This window comes from Phoca vitulina, unplaced genomic scaffold (assembly GCF_004348235.1).
Source record: "Phoca vitulina isolate PV1807 unplaced genomic scaffold, GSC_HSeal_1.0 scaffold39, whole genome shotgun sequence".
Lineage (NCBI taxonomy): Eukaryota > Metazoa > Chordata > Mammalia > Carnivora > Phocidae > Phoca > Phoca vitulina.
In genome coordinates, this window is record NW_022589742.1 from 9,988,815 (window position 1) to 10,009,721 (window position 20,907).

The following is a 20,907-nucleotide window of genomic DNA, read 5'->3' on the forward strand; positions in this document are numbered from 1 at the left end:
CTTATGGCTAGAATGCAGATTTGATGGCTGGAGCTCAAGCAGCCTTTTTCTTTTTAACTCACAACTGCCTTTTAAAAAATAACAGCTTTACTGAGACATAATTCAGATAGTATATAATTCACCTACTTAAAGTGTACAATTCAGTGGCTTCCAGTATATTCAGAGTTGTGCAACTATCACCAAATCATTTTTAGAACATTTTCTTCACCTCCCCCCAAAAGAAATCCCCATAGCCATTAGCAGTCACTTCCAGTTTCCCCTCAACCCCCACCCCAGTGCTGGGCAACTGCTGTTCTATTTTCTGTTTGTATGGATTTCCCTATTCTGAACATTTCATGTAAGTGGAATCATATAACATGATCTTTTGTGTCTGGCTTCTTTCAGTTAGTATGTTTTCAATGTTTATCCATGATGTGGCCTGTATCAGCACTTCATTCATTTTTATGACTGAGTAATATTTGATTGTAACACTTTATTTATCCATTCATCAGGTGATGAATATTAGATTGTTTTAACTTTTTGGTTATTATGACTAATAGTGCTATGAATATTTGTGTTTTTATGTGGACACATGTTTTTATTTCTCTTGGAGAGGAATCGCTGGGCCATATTGTGACTATGTTAACATTTTGTTTTCTATAGCAGCTGTGCTATTTGACATTCCCACCAACAATGTAGGAGAGTTCCAATTGCTCCACATCCTTACCAATACTAGTCATTATCTTTTGGGGTTTTTTTTTTTTTGTTATTAAAAATTTTCTTTAGTAATCTCTACACCCAACATGGGGCTTGAACTTATGACCCTGAGATCAAGAATCACATGCTCTTGGGGCACCTGGGTGGCTCAGTAGGTTAGGCGTCTGACTCTTGGTTTCAGCTCAAGTCCAGATCTCGCAGTGAGATTGAGCCCCCTGTCAGGCTCCATGCTCAGCACGGAATCTGCTTCAGATTCTCTCTTCCCCACCCCCACCCCCACCCCCCCGCTTCAACCCCCACTGTGCTCTCTCTCTCTAAAATAAATAAATAAATAAATAAAATCTTAAAAAAAAAAAAAAAAAAAAGAATCGCATACTCTTCTGACTGAGCCAGCCAGGTACCTCAATATCTGTCTTTTTGATTATGGCCATCCTAATGAGTGTAAAGTGGAATCTCATTGTGGTTTTGATTTGCATTTACCTGACTGCTAATCATGTTGAGGATCTTTTCCTGAGTTTATTAACTATTTTTATATCTTTCTTGGAGAGATGTCTATTCAGATAATTTGCCCATTTTTAGTTATTTGTCCTTTTATTATTGAGTTGTAAGAGTTCTTTTTATATTCTGGATACAAGTCCCTAATTAGATATATGACTTGCAAATATTTTCTCTCATTCTGGAGTTGTCTTTTCACTTTCTTGATGGTGTCCTTTGAAGCACAGAATTTTTAATTTTGATGAAGACCAATTTATCTATTCTTTTCTTTTGTTGCTTGTGGCCTCGGTCTGATATCTAAGAAACCCTTATTGCCTAGTCCAAGTTCACATAAACAGTCATTTTGAACTATGAGGTGGGAAGCTAAAGATGGTGAAGTAGCAGGAGAGTAGAATCCTGGGTCTCCAATGAGATTGCATGCTAGCCTTGGACTGCCAAATTCTGGATTTATTTTACATGAGAGTGAGATAAAGTATCTTATTTTTGAAAATCAAGAACTTCTATTTCCTAAAATACACCACATATTACACCATGATGAAAAACAAGAGTACAAGAGGATATTCACAAACACATTGGTTTAGTATCCATAATGTATTACAAACTTTTACAAATCAATAACAAAAGGACAACCAGTGGAAAAGTAGACAATGGAAATGAGCAAGTATTTCACAGAAGGGGAAATATTCACGGCCAATTGACACATGAAAAAATGCTTTAGGGGCACCTGGGTGGCTCAGTTGGTTAAGCATCGACTTGATTTTGGCTCAGGTCATGATCTCAGGGTTGTGCAATTGAGCCCTGGTCAGGCTCTGCATTGGGCGTGGAGCCTGCTTAAAATTCTCTCTCTCCCCCTGCTCCTCCCCCCACCCTCTCTCTTTCCCTCTCTAAAAAAGAATTTTTTAAAAATGCTTTAACCTTATTAGTAATCATAGAAAAGTAAATTTTACACCCATGAAAATAAAAATTTAGAAGTCTGAAATGGGGCACCTGGGTGGCACAGTTGGTTAAGCGACTGCCTTTGGCTCAGGTCCTGATCCCGGGGTCCTGGGATCGAGTCCCATATTGGGCTCCCTTGCTCTGCGGGGAGCCTGCTTCTCCCTCTCCCTCTGCCTGCCACTCTCCCTGCTTATGCTCTCTCTCTGACAAATAAATAAAATCTTAAAAAAAAAATAAAAGTCTGAAATGTGTATTAGCTATGATATGGAGCAATGGGAAATCAGAATCTGATTTCAGGAAAGTAAAATTGTATAATCATTTTGGAAAACAATGCTTTGAAGATCCCTACAAGGTTAAGGGCTAGTTGTCATGGGAGAAACCAAACAAGCCAGCTGGAAAAATGGTAGATTGTGGTTAGAAAATGTAATGTTTGAATTCATGATTTAGGAAGCAGAGAAATTTGTGTGATGCCAAAAAGTACAAGTTGTGACCTTGCAAGTGGTTGGCTAAAGCAGAGGAGTGTTCGTTGAAGATAACGAGGCCTGTCAGTCTGGGTCCAATCAGGACAGAGAAACCACAGAGGGATTTGAACAGGAAAAGTTTAACATAATTATTAACAGTAACAGGGGATTGGAGTAATGAGGGATTGACTAGTAAGAAGTAAAGAGAACTCTAAAAGAGTATAGGCATAGCAGGTACAATATGAAATAATACATACTGGTCACTTCCCTGGAGCCGTGAGAACCTCCCCTCTTCACCTACAGCTGAGATCCATGCCTTATTACAGAAGTTGCCATGGGGCTGAGTCAGTGGAACTCGCTGGACAGCCGCCCTCTAGAACTTGCTAAAAATGTGCCCTGGGAGGGTGCTTGTTTCCCATTCACGGGGGAGGTGTCTCACCAGAGATACTTTGCTATAGAACCGCCCCCCCAAAGGGTGCCAGGGGAAGCTGCTACCCACTGTGCACTGGAGGAAGCCAGTGTTGCAGAAGGGGAGCGCTAAGAAAGCTGGGAGCTCGGCAAGAGCCTGTGGAGTGAGCACACAGGAAACAGGAAGTAAAACCCCTCCTTCCTGCAATGTCTGCCACCAGCTACCGATAAAACTTCGTATCGTGCCAGCTGGCAAAGTAAAAATGATTTAAAGGCCCAGGTCCATTTTCACAGAGCAGGCATAAAGAGGGGCTGGAGGTAATCCATCAGTCACAAATAGGGAAGTCAAGGAACTGAGTGGTCATGACCCAGATGTTGGCAGAAATTGGGGTGGAGTTGGGGCGCCTGGGTGGCTCAGTCGGTTAAACCTTCGGCTCAGGTCAAGATCCCAGAGTCCTAGATCGAGCCCCACATCTTGCTCCCTGCTCAGTGGGGAGCCCTCTTCTCCCTCTGCCCCTCCCCCTGCTCATGTGTGCTCTCTCTCAAGTAAATAAAATCTTTAAAGATAAAAAAGAAATTGGGGTGGAGTGGAAGGTTATAAGCCAACTTGTTTCTCCAAGTGTGACCTTAATCCCCCTTATCAGAATCAAGTGGGGTATTTATTTTTATTTTATTTATTTATTTTTAAAGATTTTATTTATTTATTTGACAGAGAGACACAGCGAGAGAGGGAACACAAGCAGGGGGAGTGGGAGAGGGAGAAGCAGGCTTCCCGCAGAGCAGGGAGCCCGATGCGGGGCTTGATCCCAGGACCCTAAGATCATGACCTGAGCCGAAGGCAGACGCTTAACGACTGAGCCACCCAGGCGCCCCTCAAGTGGGGTATTTAATAATATAGATTCCTTTGCCCCATTGCTGATCTTCTGAAGTAGGGTTCTGGGGACTAGGGCTCCCAAGTCTTCATTCTTTTCTCCACCTTCCCTCACAAGAGGTGATTATTTTTGTACATTGTTCTTTGTAAATCACGGCTTTAGCCGATGGAGAGATTTGAGGGTTTTTGAGCAGGAGTATTACACGATCAAAGAGGTGTTTCTGGAGAATCAACCAAACTGTGCTCTGCCAGAGAGTCCATTAGGATGAGAGGATGCAGGTGGGAAAGCCAGTGAGCGACGAGGCTGGCTCAGTGGCCCAGGGTGCATACTACTAAGGCTTGGCAGTCGAGTGAGAAACCTTTTCTCTTTTTACTCATGCTGTCGTGGGAAGCCTGTTGCTCTTTGTATCACTGTGACCTCTAGTCTTCCAGCGTCCCACCCTACACCCCTAGTACATCAGCTCCTTTGTGGCGTCCCCTGCTTCCCTAGCCAGCCTCGGTTCCATGGCTAGTCATTCAGCCACATGCTTGCTACAATCCTGGCATTCCTTAATCTCCATACTGACCCTAACTCCCAATCTTCATACTAATAGAACTGCCTTGAGGAGGTGGCCTTGCTTTTCTGGTTTTACTTTTAGTACTTAGAGTAATTTGCTATAGCCATTGTCTAAAATGAGGCAGATTTTTATCTAGGTGACCTCAGTGGGCTTAAGCCTGTTTTGGGCTAGGCTGGGTTCCTGAAATTACTTTGGCTTTGTTGTTGATCAGAAAATATAAGTGATACCTCAATAATACTGTCAGATTTGTTTGTCTGTAGAGTACAGTTTTGAAAAATTGTCCAAATGACATAGAAAAATGTATTCAAGTAGGTCTGACTTGGGAATTGAATTTACCACCGAATAGATTTTGTATTTCTTTCTATGACATAGCTTTGGCTGTGGTCAAAAGTCAATTAAAACTTTTGATTGACTATACTTATTTTGCTTCTAAGTGTAATTACATCAAACCAAACATTTGGAGGTCAAATCCTTGTTATAGAACTATTGATAGACAAAACAACATGAATGAATCTCAAAATGATGATGCTGAGCAAAAGAAACCAGAGAAAGGGAAGTACCATACTCTATGCTTCCATTTATATATGATTCTAGAAAATGCAAACTAATCTACAGGGACTGAAAGCAGATTGGAAGGGAAGGGAGGGGGACAGGGTTTGAAAGGGCACAAGGACATTTTTGGGGATGATGGAAAGTTTTACCTGGATTTTGTGTGTGTGTGTGTGTGTGTGTGTGTGTGTGAGTGATTGTATTGCAGGTGTATACTTATGTCAAAATTCATTAAATCAGACATCTTAAATATGTGTTATTTATTATACGTCAATTATATCTCAATAAAAGTAAAAATCATTAGCAAGGAAAAAAGTTTTGATTTAAGACATATGAATTCATTCATTCATTCAGCATTTTTTAAAAAGATTTTATTTATTTATTTGACAGAGAGAGACACAGCGAGAGAGGGAAGACAAGCAGGGGGAGCAGGAGAGCGAGAAGCAGGCTTCCTGCGGAGCAGGGAGTCTGATGCGGGGCTTGATCCCAGGACCCTGGGATCATGACCTGAGCCGAAGGCAGACACTTAACGACTGAGCCACCCAGGCACCCCTCATTCAGCATTTTTTAAGAAAGATTTTATTTATTTATTTGAGAGAGAGAACAAGAGAGAGAGCGCAGGAACGGGGTGGGGGGAGCGAGGGAGGGAGGGGCAGAGGGAGAGGGAGCAGCAGACTCCTCCAGGAGCAGGGAGCCCAATGCGGGGCTTGATCCCAGGACCCCTGGGATCATGACCTGAGCCAAAGGCAGACACTCAACCGATTGAGCCACCCAGGCGCCCCTCATTCAGCATTTTTAAACATCTACTGTGTACCTGGAGCTGCTGGGAACAGTGTTAAACAAGATGGACAAGCCGTCTACTCTAGAGAGGTTACATTCTGGTGGAGGGAACATATCAACAAGTAATAATAGTGAAGTGTGGTAAGAGGTAGGAACAGGGCAAGAAGAGGAAGCTTTGAAAACATTCAGCAGGATTATCTAAGCTGATTATTCGGTGGTAGATGTTTAAAGCTGTGTTGAGAAGGATTCGGAAGCTTAGCAGGATCCCTGGCGTGAGGAGGGGCAGTGACTGACGGGGAGGTCCATGCATTTGCCGGTTTAAGGCTATGCTGCTCACATTAGTCTTCTCGTACGTTTCCCAATAGTATGACTCTTTCAACTGGTTGTGAAAATGTTTGAGAATAACAAGATCTCTTGTTCTAGACCAGGTTTGTTTTTTTCAGAGCAGCATTTTTAATGCAAAGTGTTTCTTGTTGGGGACGCATCAGCTTTCCAGACTGTAGTATAGACAGAGGACAAGCACTCTTTTGTTCTCAAAAGTTCTGTTTTCAAGTATTTTGTACTGCTCATGGGACTGTGTCTGTGCCTTTGCTAGGGGTACTGCAGCTGGATTGTGTAGTGGAACCAGGTCCAGAAAAAGAATTGCTAAAGAATGCAAGTAAACAGGATGTCAGATGTTATCCTTAGCCTATTTCCCTAAACATAGCGTTTTGGCTGCAAAGTAAAATGCCATTCTTCTAGCTTCTGCTTATACATGGTGATGGCTGACAGCAGGCGCGGTCTTCACGTGCTTGGCACATTATCACCAGGCAATCAAGGTGTTCTAGGAGGAATGATCATGACACACCAGCTCTGTGAGACAGGATGAGGACATCCGGCCATTTCTCAGAAGAATTTTCTCAGCCTACCTTCCCCACGAGGCTCAGATCTGTCTGACCTAAGAGCCAGTTGGCATCTTCCTCCTGACAGAAGCCAGATTTTCACTGGGGCTAGACTATTTATTGACAGTGTTTTCCCAGACTGGCCCATGAGTGTCTCATTTCCAAGGTCCCCTCTGTTTTCCAAGAGCACTTGCTTCCTTCTCTCTCCTCCCTCCCCAGCATCCTCCTCACTTCCTTCCTTTACAGCTTCTTGCACTGTTGGGTTTTTTTTTGCGGGGGGGCTGTTTGTGTGTGTTTCTTCTTCTTCTTCTTTTTTTTTTAACCCTCATGAATTTGTTTTGCAGGTTTGGAAAAAGAAACCCAGCATTATCCAAGGATTTTTATTCCTTCTATTTCTTCATCTTTTAAGTGTGATCTCTGTGGCTTTAAGGTCCCGTAATTCGAGTGGGTTCCACCGTTATCTAAGAAAAGTTGTCGAAACGCTTTGCTCTGCAAGCCACAGAAGAGAACTTATAAAAACGGAAGGCAGTAGCAGATGCAATTACGGATGTGGCTTAGTCCTTGCAGCTGCCCCAGGGAGCTGTGCGGTCCTCAGTGATGAATCCAGAGGAGCGAATCGTGACATGGCTTATATCCTTGGGAGTTTTAGATTCCCCCAAAAAGACCGTCTGTGACCCGGAGGAGTTCTTGAAGTCCTCACTGAAGAATGGGGTAGTGCTGTGCAAACTGATCAACAGACTTAGGCCGGGCTCTCTAGAAAAGGTAAGGGAAATGGGCAGTCTCTTTGGGATTGCTCACCACCAGAGAGCAGCAATAATGTAACCCTTGAGATGTTCTGTTGCCCGGGCCATGGGACTCGCCCCCTTGAATCTCTTCCTAAGAGTTAGGCCTTCTCTCGTTTTTGTTGTTTGAGAAACTCAGAAAATGAAAGGTTATCCTCTCGCAGTTGGGCGCCCAAAGATAGTAAAACCGTGATACCCCGTTGGTGGCAGGGGACAAGGAGAAAATACCCCTATCGTTTGCTCCGTCCAGAGATACGTGTTCTACCTCCCCATGTACCAAGGGAGTGTTTTGAACTTGGGGTATATATGAGTCTGCGTAATAATGGGATGATTTATGACAGATATTGATGGTATTTATTGACAGTTTGGCTAGAATCAATGTCGATTTTCTGCTCAAAGAAATAAAATACCCTTTGAAACAGAGGCAACCGGGAGAAATAATCCAAAATGTCAGAAAAGGTTTGCTAAAACAGTAGAAACCAGATATGTGTTTTGAATGCACCATGTGTTCAAAGTGAAACTAACCTTACCCTCTTCTAAAAAGCCAAAAGTTTTAATGTTGGAAAGCCATGATCACGAGGATGGGTAATTTCTAAAGTAGGCACTTTAAGTAAGTTTAAAGGTTGAATCCTACAGCTCTTTTCTTAAGGTTAGCAAGGGATGTGACTGTGAGCATAACCTGAATTCTTTTGCCTTCTTGAACTAGTTTGTATTTTTATCGAGCAAATTGATTTCCTTATGTTTCCCTAAACTTGAAAAAAAGAAAAACAGTACTAAAACGGTAATACAGCATACAGAACTGTTCCCAAATGTAGCAAACACTAAATGGGAGAACAGGATTTTAATAAATTATCATGGGGGAGGAGGGAGCAAAGTAATAGATTAAAAGCAAGAACCAAAGCTCAAAAAACAGTCTGGATCCAATTCGCTACCCCCACACTTTGGCAGAAGGCTAAAAAAGGGTTTGTCAGTAGAGATAGATGTTTTGGGACTGAAAGTTTGGTGACATTTGAAAGAGACCGACCGTTTAGACTGTTACATCACTTCCTCCAGTGGTTATTTCTCTTCCTGGATTGATAGCAATGTGGCCCCTGCCTTAGAAAGCCTACCTATCTAGTTATCAGAACATGAGGACTATGGTATGCTTGGCATGGGATGACAGTGTCCAAATGACCTCTGACTCTGTTTCTCTAGTACTGTTCGGAGCCCCAAACGGAAGCTGATTGCCTCAGCAATATCAGTGACTTCCTGAAAGGATGTGCGACACTTCAAGTGCAGGTAAGCCCGCCCGGGGTGCCTCGCCCCACTGGTGAGCTAGTGAGGATGGTGCTGTACGGCAAGTCCTCGGTTGATCTTGACTGTCACACCGGGTAGCATTTTATGGAAACCATGGTTAAGATTGGTGGTCTCCAGGGGTGGCTTGCTAGTTTGTCTTCTCCGGAAACCAGTGCCAAAAGCAAACCAAACCAAACCAAATCACAACTCAGGATAGGATTATCTTTTAATGCAGCATCCGAGCCCTGAAAGCAAGGCTTCCGGTGACAGAGGTTGTATGGGGGTGCTTCCCTGTTAGGGGGAACTGGCTGCTCTAGGGGGTCACTGTAACCCCCCTGAGTTGGGAAGAGAGGAAAGCATATTGTCACTTTTTCCCATTAACACTTTATGTATTTATTTATTTTTTTGAAGATTTTATTTATTTATTTGACAGAGAGAGAGACAGCGAGAGAGGGAACACAAGCAGGGGGAGTGGGAGAGGGAGAGGGAGAAGCAGGCTTTCCGCGGAGCAGGGAGCCCGATGCGGGGCTCGATCCCAGGACCCTGGGACCATGACCTGAGCCAAAGACAGATGCTTAACTGAGCCACCCAGGCACCCCCCACCCCATTAACACTTTAGAACAGAGGCCTTGAAAATCCCAGAGAACCTGCCCCTGTGGTAGAAATTGTATGTTAAATTACATTACATTGTTTTATATTATATGGATCCTTAGAGTACGTATGGGGGTATTGCTGGAAAGGAGGTGATACTTTTGTCTGAGTGTCAAATTACTTAACTTCTCTGTTCCTGTGTGTCTTTGTGTGTGTGTGTGTGAGACATCTTTATTTGCAGAAGCAAAAACCATGGAAACATCAGTATCTAGCAATAGGGGAATAGTCAAATAAGTTATAGTACATTCAAATGATGCTGAAGTCTTATACATTCATTTAAAAAAGATTGTGGGTTTTTAAAAATTGTAGTTGATATATAAGATTATGTTAGTTTCAGATGTACAACGTAGTGGTTCGACAATTCTATACATTACACAGTGCTCACCACAGTAAGTGTACCTACCATTTGTCACCATACAATGTTACTATAATATTATTTTTTTAAAGATTTATTTGGGGGCGGGGAGGGACAGAGGGAGAGAGAGAATCCTGAAGTAAACTCCCCGCCGAGCACAGAGCCCGATGCGGGGCTTGATGATGGACTTGACATGGGGCATGATCTCAGGACCCTGAGATCATGACCTGAGCCAAAATCAAGAGTTGGCTGCCTAACCTGACTGAGCCACCCAGCCGCCCCTACAAATTACTGACTATGTTCCCTATGCTGTACTTGTCATCCCCGTGCCTTACTTACTTTATAACTGGAAGTTTGTGCCTCTTCATCCCCTTCACCTATTCTACCCATCCCCTCAGTCCCCTCCCCTCTGGCCACACCAGCTTGTTCTCTGTATTTAGGAGTCGGTTTCTGCTATGTTTGGTTTTGTTTTTCAGATTCCACATATGAGTGAAATCATATGGTAATGGTTTTTCTTTGTCTGACTTATTTCACTTCGCATAATACCCTCTGGGTCTATCCATGTTGTCACAAATGGCAAGATTTCCTTCTTTTTTTTTTTTTTTTATGGTTGAGTGCATATATACCACATCTGTGTCCACTCATCTGTCAGTGGACACTTGGGTGGCTTCCATATCTTAGCTATTGCAAATAATGCTTTAATGAACATATGGGTGCATATCTTTTTAAATTCGTGTTTTTGTTTTCTTCAGGTATTTGCCTCAGTGTTTTGATCTGTAAAATGGACACAATAATTGATACCTCATGGGGTTGTTTTAAAGGATCAAATGAGATACTACATAATAATTTAGAGCTAAGAGCTCGGACCTGAAAAAGATCTATGAGATAATGTATGTACAGTGCTCAGCAGAGAACCAGGGACATAAGAAGTATAGACACATTTTTAGCAGTATTTTTTGTGGAGAAGTATTAGTAGTGGGTTGATCATGGACTCTGATGCTAGATTGCTTGGGTTCAAACACTCAGTTTTCTCTCAGGAGTAGCTTTGTGACCTTGGGCATGTTCCTTGACTGTGACTCAGTCTCCCCACCTATAAAATGGGAATAATAGCAGCACCTTATCTCATAGGATCAGTATAAGATGTCAATGAATTCATGTCCCCAGAAGAGTGCCTGGCACCTAGTAAGTATTTCTCCAAGTGTTAGCTATTATTAGTAGTAGTAATACAAGTCGCTTTGCCCCAGATAAACTTGGCTTGCTTCAGAATTTTTCCTAAAGTTAGCTACAGCATCAGGCTATAGTTGTCTCAGAATATTTTCTTCCAGGTGTCCCTATTGCCCACTGTTAGCTGTGTGTCTCTGCACGTGTGTGTGTGTGTGTGGCTTTTGAGGTAGGTGTAGCCTGAGACCTCTCTATATATCTTCTAGAATAATGTCTCCTATGGAACAGATCATGGTATTTTCTTTTTTATTTGACAAATAAAAACGTGGTGAAGTTGCCAATGATTTCTGCACTGTGAAGCTGCCAGAAGGTATCCTGAGCTTCTTTGCAGTTCTAAGAATACTAGATGATACAGAAACACCTCCTGGGTCTAGCACTGTGGGAGAATGAGTCGTTTCACAGAAGTAGCTTTTTCTGATGATAACTAATGCTTACTCCTTTAAGTACCAATGCTTAAAATATTTTCACCCACTTTGGGTACAAATCTTTCTGAAAAGTCTATGCTAATTTTCATTTCTTGAATAAAGGCACTGGGCATAGTTTTGTCTCTCTTTGATCATTGAGGCTGGCTTGAACATCATAGGGATATTGGAATAAGGTGGTATCTGACACTATGGCTAAGCACATAACTTTCTCTAGTTTGACAGGCTTGGGTTAGAGTCTTGGCTTGGTCAGTTACTGACTGTGGACTCCGGGGAAAGTTACTTGGCCTCCCTCTCTTTCAGTTTCCTCATCTGCGTAAAGGAGACATTAATAATATCTATTGCGTAGGATTGTTTTAAGGATCAAATGAGATAATGCACGTAAGGCATGAGACTGAAAGCTGAGCCGGGGGCACCCCGCAGCCAGGAATATTGACCATCCAGTCTCAAGCTCCCAGGTAGCTAGCTAGGAGACAGACCGAGACACAAATATTTACCAAGTTTTTAAAATTAAATTTTTAATTGAATATATTTGACATACGGCATGTAAGTTTAAGGTGTATAGCATGTGGGCGCCTGGGTGGCTCAGTTGGTTAGGCGACTGCCTTCGGCTCAGGTCATGATCCTGGAGTCTCTGGATCAAGTCCCGCATCGGGCTCCCTGCTCGGCGGGGAGTCTGCTTCTCCCTCTGACCCTCCCCCCTCTCATGTGCTCTCTCTCATTCTCTCTCTCTCAAATAAATAAATAAAATCTTTAAAAAAAAAAAAAAAGGTGTATAGCATGTTACTTTGCTATATCTATATATTGTAATATGATTGCTGTTGCAGTGGTATCTATCATGTCACATAATACTAGTATGATATTGTTGTCTATATTCAATATTATGCCGGACATTAGATCACTGTGGCTTATTTAGTACTCATTGCAAGTTTGTGCCCTTAAACAATATCAATTTTTATCTCCCCATCTCCCCATCCCGTGGTAACCACCATTTTACTGTTTTTTTTTTCGAGTTTGACTTTTTTAAGATTTTATTTACTTATTTGAGAGAGAGAGTGAGAGAGTGTGCATGAGAAAGAGCACAAGTGGGGGGAGGGCAGAGGGAGAGAGAATCGCAAGCAGAACTCCCCGCTGAGCATGGAGCCCTATGTGTGGGCTTGATCTCAAGACCCTGAGCTCATGACCTGAGCCGAAATGAAGAGTCAGAGGCTTAACTGACTGAGCCACCCAGGCGCCCCCAGAACACACTGTTATTTATCTAAAGACAGAGTGCTGGCTTGAAAGGGTCAGTTGGGAAATGTAGAAAAATGAAACCAGAGATGGGGCAGCACAGTGACATCTTGAGTACTGGCTGTGGAGCACGGCGGCCCCATTAAAGAGCAACGGCCTTCTGAACCTCTGGGTGGCCAGTGGGCCTCTCCAAGGGACCTCCATCTTTGTGTTCTCAGATGGCTGTAGTGTCCTAGGGTCTCTGGAAGATCACACAGCTAGCAACTGGTCAGGGAGATCTGCTGAGACATCTAAGAAACAAAACACTCTCTAAAGCACCTCCCCAACTTTGATAGTATCTTTTGGAACACAGAAGTTTTTTAAATTTGATGAAGTCAAATTGATCTATTTCTGTTGTTGTTGTTGTTGCTTGTGTTTTGGGTATCATGTCTAAAAAACCATTGTCTAATGCAAGGTCGTGAAGATTTATACTTACGTTTCCTTGTAAGAGTGTTATAGTTTTAGCTCTTACATTTAGGTCTTTGAATCATTTTGAGTTAATTTTTGTGTATGGTGTGAGGTAGGAGTCCAAATTCATTCTCTCTTTTTTAAAGATTGTATTTATTTATTTGAGAGAGAGAGAGCACAAACGGGAGTAGGGGCAGAGGGACAAGCAGACTCCCCACTGAGTGCAGAGCCGACGTGGGGCTCAGTCCCAGGACCCTGAGATCATGACCTGAGCCAAAGTCAGTTGCTTAACTGAGCCACCCAGGCATCTCCCAAATTCATTCTCTTAAACACTATTTTTGAAAAGACTATTCTTTTCCCCACTCAATCAATTAATGTAGCTGTGTAATAAGTTTTCAAATCAGAAAGCATGAGTCTTCCAAATTTGTTCTTCATTTTCAAAATCATTTTGGCTATTCTGGATCCCTTGTGTGCCCATATGGATTTTAGGATCAGCCTGTCCATTTCCACAAAAACAAAAAAAACCCAAAAAAACCCAGCTGGCATTTTGATAGGGATTGTGTTCAGTCTGTAGATGGCTTTGGGGAGTATTGCCATCCTAACAATATTAAGTCTTCTGATCCATGAACACAGGATGTCTTTCTACTTATTTGGGTCTTTTAAAATTCCATTCAACAGTTTTATAGTTTCTAGTGTGCACATCTTATAGCTCCTTGGTTCAGTCTATTCCAAAGAATTGTATTCCTTTTGATGCTATTGTAAATGGAATTGTCTTCTTAATTTCATATTTGGATTGTTGATTGCAAGTGTATAGAAATACAATTGATGTTTGCATATTGATCTTGTATCCTTCAGCTTTGCTGAACTTTTTCATTAGTTCTAATGGTTTTTTTGGATTCCTTGTGGATTTCTTGTACAAGATCATGTCATCTGTGCATAGAGATAGTTTTACTTCTTCCTTTCTAGTCTAGATGCCTTTTATTTCATTTTCTTGCCTAAGTTGCCTGGTTAGAACCTTCAGTTCCATGTTGAATAGAAGTGATTAAAGTGGACATCCTAATGTTGTTCTTAATCTTAGGGGGAAGCTTTCAGTCTTTCACCATTAAGTAGGATTGTTAGCTGTGGGTTTTTCATAGATGTCCTTTATCAGATTGAAGGATTCCCTTCTATTCCTAGTTTTTTGAGGGTTTGGGGGGTTTTTTTGGTCATGAAAGGGTGCTGGACTTTGTCAAATGCTTTCTCTGTATCTGTTAAGATGACCATTGGTTTTCGTCCTTTATTATCTTGATATGTTATATTACTTTGATTAATTTTCATATGTTAGATCAATCTTGCTTTGCTGGGATAAGTTCCAGCGGGTCATGGGGCTGTATGTGCACATAGAGATGGATTTGTGTACATCTGTGATTATTCTTGAAGCACTTTTCTTCATAGAGATGGAATTACTGTGTCAAAATTTGATAGATATTCTCAAACCCCTACAAAATGCTATCTGAAGCTCTACTACCACCAGTAGAGTAGGAAGTGCCTTCTCCCTCATGTCCCATTATTTATCTTTCATGTTTGCTAAAATGTTGGGTGAAGATGGTATTTCGTTTACCGCTGTAATTTGAGGTTCATGATTCCTAGTGAGTTTGGACATCTTCTGACCCCTTTATAGTCCATTTGTATTTCCTTTTCTGTGAACCAGCTCTATCTTTTTTATTTGTTTACAGAATGGAGAAGGCAGGGAGGACACTCAGGCCTCAAGAGAAGATCTTCTAGAACATATGGGAAAACCCTCATATCTAGGTAGAGTGTCATTAATGTGACCAGGAAGTCCTCTGACAACCTATTTTAGCAATGGTGGTTTTGTTTTCATTCTGCCTTTGAACTTGGGAGGAGGAGGGACAGATACAGTTCTTCTGATCAATTGAGAGTGGCCTGGGGTGATACCTCTTTGACTACACTATTCTGGCTACAGCCTTCATGCTCTCCTCCTGGCCTCATCCCCAGCTGGTACTCCTGCTTCGTCCCCTGCCACCTTTACTACAAACCCACTGCCGGGGATACCCTACTATCTCCTATTCTGCTGCTGGGCCAAGCCTACTTTTATAAAAAGATGTTTTGCTCATGAAGGATTTCACTGAATGTATATGAGGCTCAATTAGTGCTTCTCTCTCTCTCTCTCCCTCCCTTCTTTCTTTTCTCTCTCCTTCTCTTTCCAGTACCAGCTGGTATCAGTATGGCTTTTCTTTGCCCCCACCCCCTCACTGCCTCCTGTCTCCCTGAGTCACTCCATCTGCCTTGTCACTGGAACAGCATGGGTGCCATCCCCAAAGTGGGGCCTGTGGGATGGACGATTTGCCGTTTCCCAGGGACTGCTCTGCATGAAGGCAGTTCTGGAAGGAAGGCAGATCTACTAATGACCAAGAGTCAAGGCTAAATCTCCCATAAGAGAGCTCAAGCTCCAGGAGAGCAGAACCATCTTGGAGGAGTGAGGTCAGTAGCTGTAATGGGTATCAATCAGGCCCTCCTTCAAGGCTAGGTCTGCCACCTGTGTGAAGTCAGAGCCTCCCCCCTCCCCCTTCAGTTGATTCATCTGTGAAAGGAGACTAGAGTAGGGATTGGTAATGTCTAACTGTTGGACACTCTGTTTTTAACTGGCTCAAGTCCATGAGTTTCTGCTGGGCAGAGCTTTGTATATTTAGCTGCTCAATTTGTACTAGTGGGAAGACTAAAGAGGATATCGGTAAGTTGTTTTTTGTTTGTTTGTTTGTTTTTCTGTTGAGCAAATCTGACACTCCTAATGGAATTTCCCTGAGTTACATTGACTGACACCCAGGGCTCTGGCCATCCTAATCTTTTACTGACTGCATCGTATTTCTGTAAAAACTGGACTTCAAGTAAGGCGGTAAATATTCCCCATCTATCATGAACCTTTTTATGCTCCTAACAGGCCCCTTTGACTTGGGTCCTGTTAGGAGAGAGCCCAGGAAGGGCATGCAGGACAGTTGGGGAAGGGACAGATGTGGAGGGCCGCCGGAGAGCGCGTCCTTTCCCGCTGTCTCGGCGGCTCGGCACAGAGCTGGGGGGCTTCCGAGTGGCGTCGGCGAGCGGCAGGAGGACGCGGGCCGCCAGGAAGGGCTAGTCCGCGAGGCCGGGATTCCCTCCCGGGGCTCCGGCAGTGGCGGGCGTTAGGCCGGGCGCCAGCGGGCCCCGGGCTCGGAGGTTGCTGGCGGCAGCAGCATGCGCAGTGTGGCCGCCGCCGCCGCCGCCGCTCCTCCGTGGTTTCTGCCGCTGCCACGGCTACCCGGGCGGCGGCGGCGGCGGCGGCGGCGGCTGCTGCCCTGCCGCTGTCACTTCCAGTTCCTACTTCGGCGATCCAGGTCCGGGTCACCGCTTCCCCGCCGCTGGCCCGGTCCCTCCAGGCCGCTCTCCCTGCCTGGCTTTGGCTCCGGGCCCGGAGGGGCCCTCGCGCGCAGCCCAGCGGGGTCCCCGGGCAGCGGCTCCCGCCCGCCCTGGCCCGGCTCGCCGCCAGCGCACCCGGCGGGCGCGTCTTCCGCAGCCACTCGGCGCCGCGCTCCTCCGCCCGCCGCGCCGCACGGCCCTGGAAGCAAGAACTTGAGGGCAAGAATCTGGCTTCCCTTTAGATTAAAAAAAAAAAAAAAAGGCATAAAGAAAATCCTTAGGCTGGAGAGGTGGCGGGCGCTGCACGGAGTTTGGAGACGGGCGCCCCCTCCTCGCCCGCGTTCGGGAGCAAAGTTGCAGCCGCCCCTCCCCGCCCGAGCGAGCCGAGCCCAGCTCTCCAGTTTCGCTCGGGTGGCGGCCGCGCTCAGGGCAGGGTCCCAGCTCCGGCTGGGGTGCACGGTTCCCGCAGCCTTGGCACGGGCTCGCCCGCCCGCTCGCCGGCCCCGTGACTCGCGAGGGCGAGCTGCTTCCAGGAGGCGGCGGCGGCGGCGGCGCGGCCGGAGCGAGCGAGCGAGCGAGCGAGCAGCGGGAGGAGCGGCGGGCAGCGGCCGAGCCAGGTGACCTGCCTGGGGGCGGGGGGGGGGGGGTCAAGGGAAGGGGAAAACGCGAGGGCCGGGGTGGTGCCGAAGGACCCGGGTTGCAGAGGAGCCGCCCTTCCTCCCCCTGCCGAGGCTCGCAGCCCCAGCCGCGGGGTCGGTGCTCGGCCAGGGCCTGGCAGTGCCCTGGGATCCCGGGGGCCGGGATGGCGCGGGGGGGGGGGGGGGGGGGGAGGGGGGACCGAGGGCGCGGAGCGAGGACGCGCCAAACTTAGGGGCGAGTTGTCCGGCTCTGGCCGCCGGCTTTGCAGCGGACAGGATTCCTTCTTTCCCCCGGAACCAGGGCAGGAGTCAACAGTACTATTTTCGATACTAATTTGATGCCTTCCCCCACCACCCCCCACCAGCTCAGTCCCCGGCATCCGCACGTTTGCGGATATTTTCGGCGTCGAGTACACAGGTCTGTCGCAGGAATGGGTTGTGGATGGGGGAAGACCCGTACTCTGCAAGGTGTGCCAACATGCCCGTAGTTAATTCCGAGTTTTCATTTTCCAGTCATTTAGGAACCCAACAGGTATTTGAGCTATTTCGTTTCTTAGCTCTAGAGTGGAGAGCCCTTAAGTTTATCTCTGTCTCTTCAAAAATCTTATTTTTGGTTTGTTATTGTTTTGGGCTATAGGGGTGACTCACACGAGTTTTTTTCTTTTCTTAATGTGTAGTGGGAATACAAATGGAATAAGGGAATATATTTACCTACGCAACTACTTACGGTTTTGTGAATAAAAGCTTCAGGTAACCCCCGAAGAAATCACAGAATAGGATACATTTTGGTTGATGTTCTGTAAAGTAGTAACAATTTTAACCACAAGATTCTAAGGTCCAAACTGCTTTCCTAAGTTCTGTTTGCCTGGAAAGCCCACAATTTGTCCTTGAACTTCCTATCTTAATTTTGACATTGACCATGGTAAGAGGAGCTTGGATGACATCATTTGCTCCAGCCACAGTTCTGGTGTTCTGTGACTGAGAGCACCTCTCTCCAAAACGTTAAGGCCTGGGCCTGCCCTTGTACTTCAGCTGAGGCATTTCCAAGGATTTCTCTTAAGCAAAGTATTATGCTACATGCCAGGCAGTGCTGCAGTCCCTTCTTACATAAGCGAGCTTCAGGCTGGGTGTGCTCGGAGTGGTTAATATCAGAGAGTTCTCAGTCTCCGGGGGTGGTGGTGGTTGGTGATTGGAGTTTGGAACAAAGTAAATTTGCAGCTTGTATCGTCATCTTGCATTTCTTCGCCGCTTAATTTTTTTAGAATGCCTTCTACCTACCTTATCTGAAACTCACAGTGCCCTTGTAAAGCATGTAGGAAACCGAAAAGTTAGTTAACCAAAGTCATCCAGCTTACCAGTCATAGCATCAAAACTCCAACCTGGATCTTCTGCTCTCAGCTCAGGATTTTGTTTGGTTTGTTTTTACTAAACTATGACATTTTATACAAAAGCGTTTCATCTGGCACATTTTACGGATGGTATGTCTTCCAAGCTACTCATTTTTTCTGTTATTTTTGCCAACTCACATCTTGGCCTTGTCTTTGCTCGCACAGGGCTGGCGCTGTTCTTAAGGATGAGGGCAGGAGTAAAGCCTTCCAAAGGAGGGTCTGTGGTTTGTATTTATGGGTGGTCTGTGTCCTCTCCATTCATCTTCAGGGATAGCAGGTGCTGAATAGAGTGAGCAAACTAGGGCCCGGAAATGTCCGATATTCGTTTGACATCATTAGTCCAGGTATAATATTACTTCAGTCTTTACAAAGAAACTCATTCAGGAGGAGAAATTGGAGAGCGTGGGTTTTGTGCATTTATAGCGATCTGCTCATCACTGTACTTAAGAACTTAGATGCAAAGGAGGAAAAGGAGTGGAGTAGCTACCACTTAGCTACCACTTCTTAAGCACCTGCTATATTCTAGGTACTGTGCTAGGTGCTTTAAGTCCCAACAATCCTGGGAGGGAGGTGGTGGTATGCCCATTATACAGTGGAGGAAACCGAGGTTTGGGGATCATCCAGATAAATGCCCCACACCGTCAGTGCAAATCAGAATGTCATTGCTGATGGGCCTGACTCCAGAACTCATTCCCTTTGCCATGTGCCAGGCTGCCCCCCAAAAGGAGCTATTGATAAATACAGGAACACCAAGCCCCTGGCTTTTCAGATATGGCTGTACATCAGAGCCATCTGGGGTGCTTCTACAAAATACAAATGTTGGGTTCCCCCACCCCCACCCCACTGAGCTTAATTGGTCTGTAGTGAGGCCCAAGCCTGGGTATTTCTTTTCTTTCTTTTATTTTTAGAAAGGGAAAGGGGTAGAAAGAGGGAGAGGGAGAGAGAGAATCTTTTTTTTAAGATTTATTTATTTATTTTAGAGAGAGAGAGAGAGAGAGAGAGTGCATGGGGGGGCAGAGGGAGAGGGAGAGAGAATATGAAGCAGACTCCCCGCTGAGCACAGAGCCCGACACCGGGCTCGATCTCACAACCCCAAGATCATGACCTGAGTCAAAATCAAGAGTCAGACACTTAACCGACTGAGCTACCTAGGCACCCTGGTATTTCTTTTTTTTTTTTTTTTAATGTTTAAATAAACGTCATATTGAAATATAACATGAATTCAGGAAATCGCACAAATTCTAAGTATATAGTTTGATGAATCTTTACACATTGAACACATCCATATAATCAGCACACCAATGAAGAAACACAACCTTATCAGCACCCAGAAGCCGCCCTCATGCCCCTTCCCAGACACTCCCCTCACCAGTGGGCACCACTGCCCTGACTTCTAAGACAATAGATTCTTTTTTTTTTTTTTTTCCTGTTTCAGTACATTATATGAGTGGAATCATACAGTAGGTACTCATTTGTATAAGGTTTCTTTCACTCAGGGTAACATTTGTCCAAGTCACCCATGTTGTGGATCCGAATGGTTCATTCTTTTTTATTGCTAGTCGTATCCCATCCTGTGGATGTACCATCTTTTGTTTATCCGTTCACCTGTTGATGGACATCTGGGTTGTTTCCAGTTTGGGGTTGCTGTGAACAGCGCTGCTGGGTGCTGGCTTCTGGTGGACATTTCTGTTGGGTTTGTACATGGGAATGGAACAGCTGGGCCACAGGGTATGTATATGTTCAGCCCGACAGTTTCCCAGAGTCACCATGTCTTGTAATTAGTTTGTTTTGAAAGGTCCCCAAGTGATCGTGATGTGCATCCAGATTTGAGAACCATTTCCACAGTTTATCTAGAGTTCAGCCATCTAGCTACCTCCAGTGAAGAAAGAGACACCAAGCTTCCTCCACAGCCTCAGATCTTCTAGAAAATCTTCTCTGCTGGATTGGGCAACTCTCGTCCCCCTTCCCATAATCCTTTGTGCCAGGCTATCTTAATGCTGGCGGGCCACTCTCGTTATAGGGATCTGTGGACACGTTTATCTCTCTCCTAGTCTTGGCACTTCTCAAAGGCAGGAAGCTGAGTTTGATCATTCTTATAATCCCAGCACTCAATATAACATGTGCGCATAGCAGGTACTCAGTAAATGTTTATTAAATGAATGACCAGTAGCATGAGTGAGTGGTGAGGGAAGGTCTGGACTGCAGAAGAGATGCCCCCCCCACCATCTTTGCACTAAGGCTTCCGCACTTTATTCCTGGGAGACTGCCTCAGGATCTCACTTGGAGCCTAATGACTTTTACTTATCTAAGCGTGTTGGAATTATGGGTAATCTGGTTGCTCATCCCCAAACGGATTAGAAATAGAAAATTAGATTAGATGAGATAAGGTATGTGGAAGCACTTTGTAAATTGGAGAACAGCATCGAGATAGAAGGTCGTGATAAAGGGAGAAGGGGGGTTGCCAGGGACTAGCC

At 44.8% G+C, this 20,907-nt stretch overlaps 1 protein-coding gene across 5 annotated transcripts in view; it reads left to right on the forward strand.

Moving 5' to 3' along the window:
* ARHGEF6 (Rac/Cdc42 guanine nucleotide exchange factor 6) overlaps positions 1–20,907 on the forward strand; it is a 114,818-nt gene that overhangs the window by 10,717 nt on the left and 83,194 nt on the right. For 4 of the 5 annotated variants that reach the window (XM_032428218.1, XM_032428220.1, XM_032428217.1 and 1 more), the window contains exons 2-3: positions 6,979–7,396; positions 8,611–8,694. In XM_032428218.1, coding sequence (XP_032284109.1) covers positions 7,232–7,396; positions 8,611–8,694 — 249 coding nt within the window. In that variant the 5' untranslated portion in view covers positions 6,979–7,231. Of the gene's footprint in view, positions 1–6,978; positions 7,397–8,610; positions 8,695–16,983; positions 17,025–20,907 lie in introns of those variants that run through there. The other variant, XM_032428222.1, reaches the window with a different exon arrangement.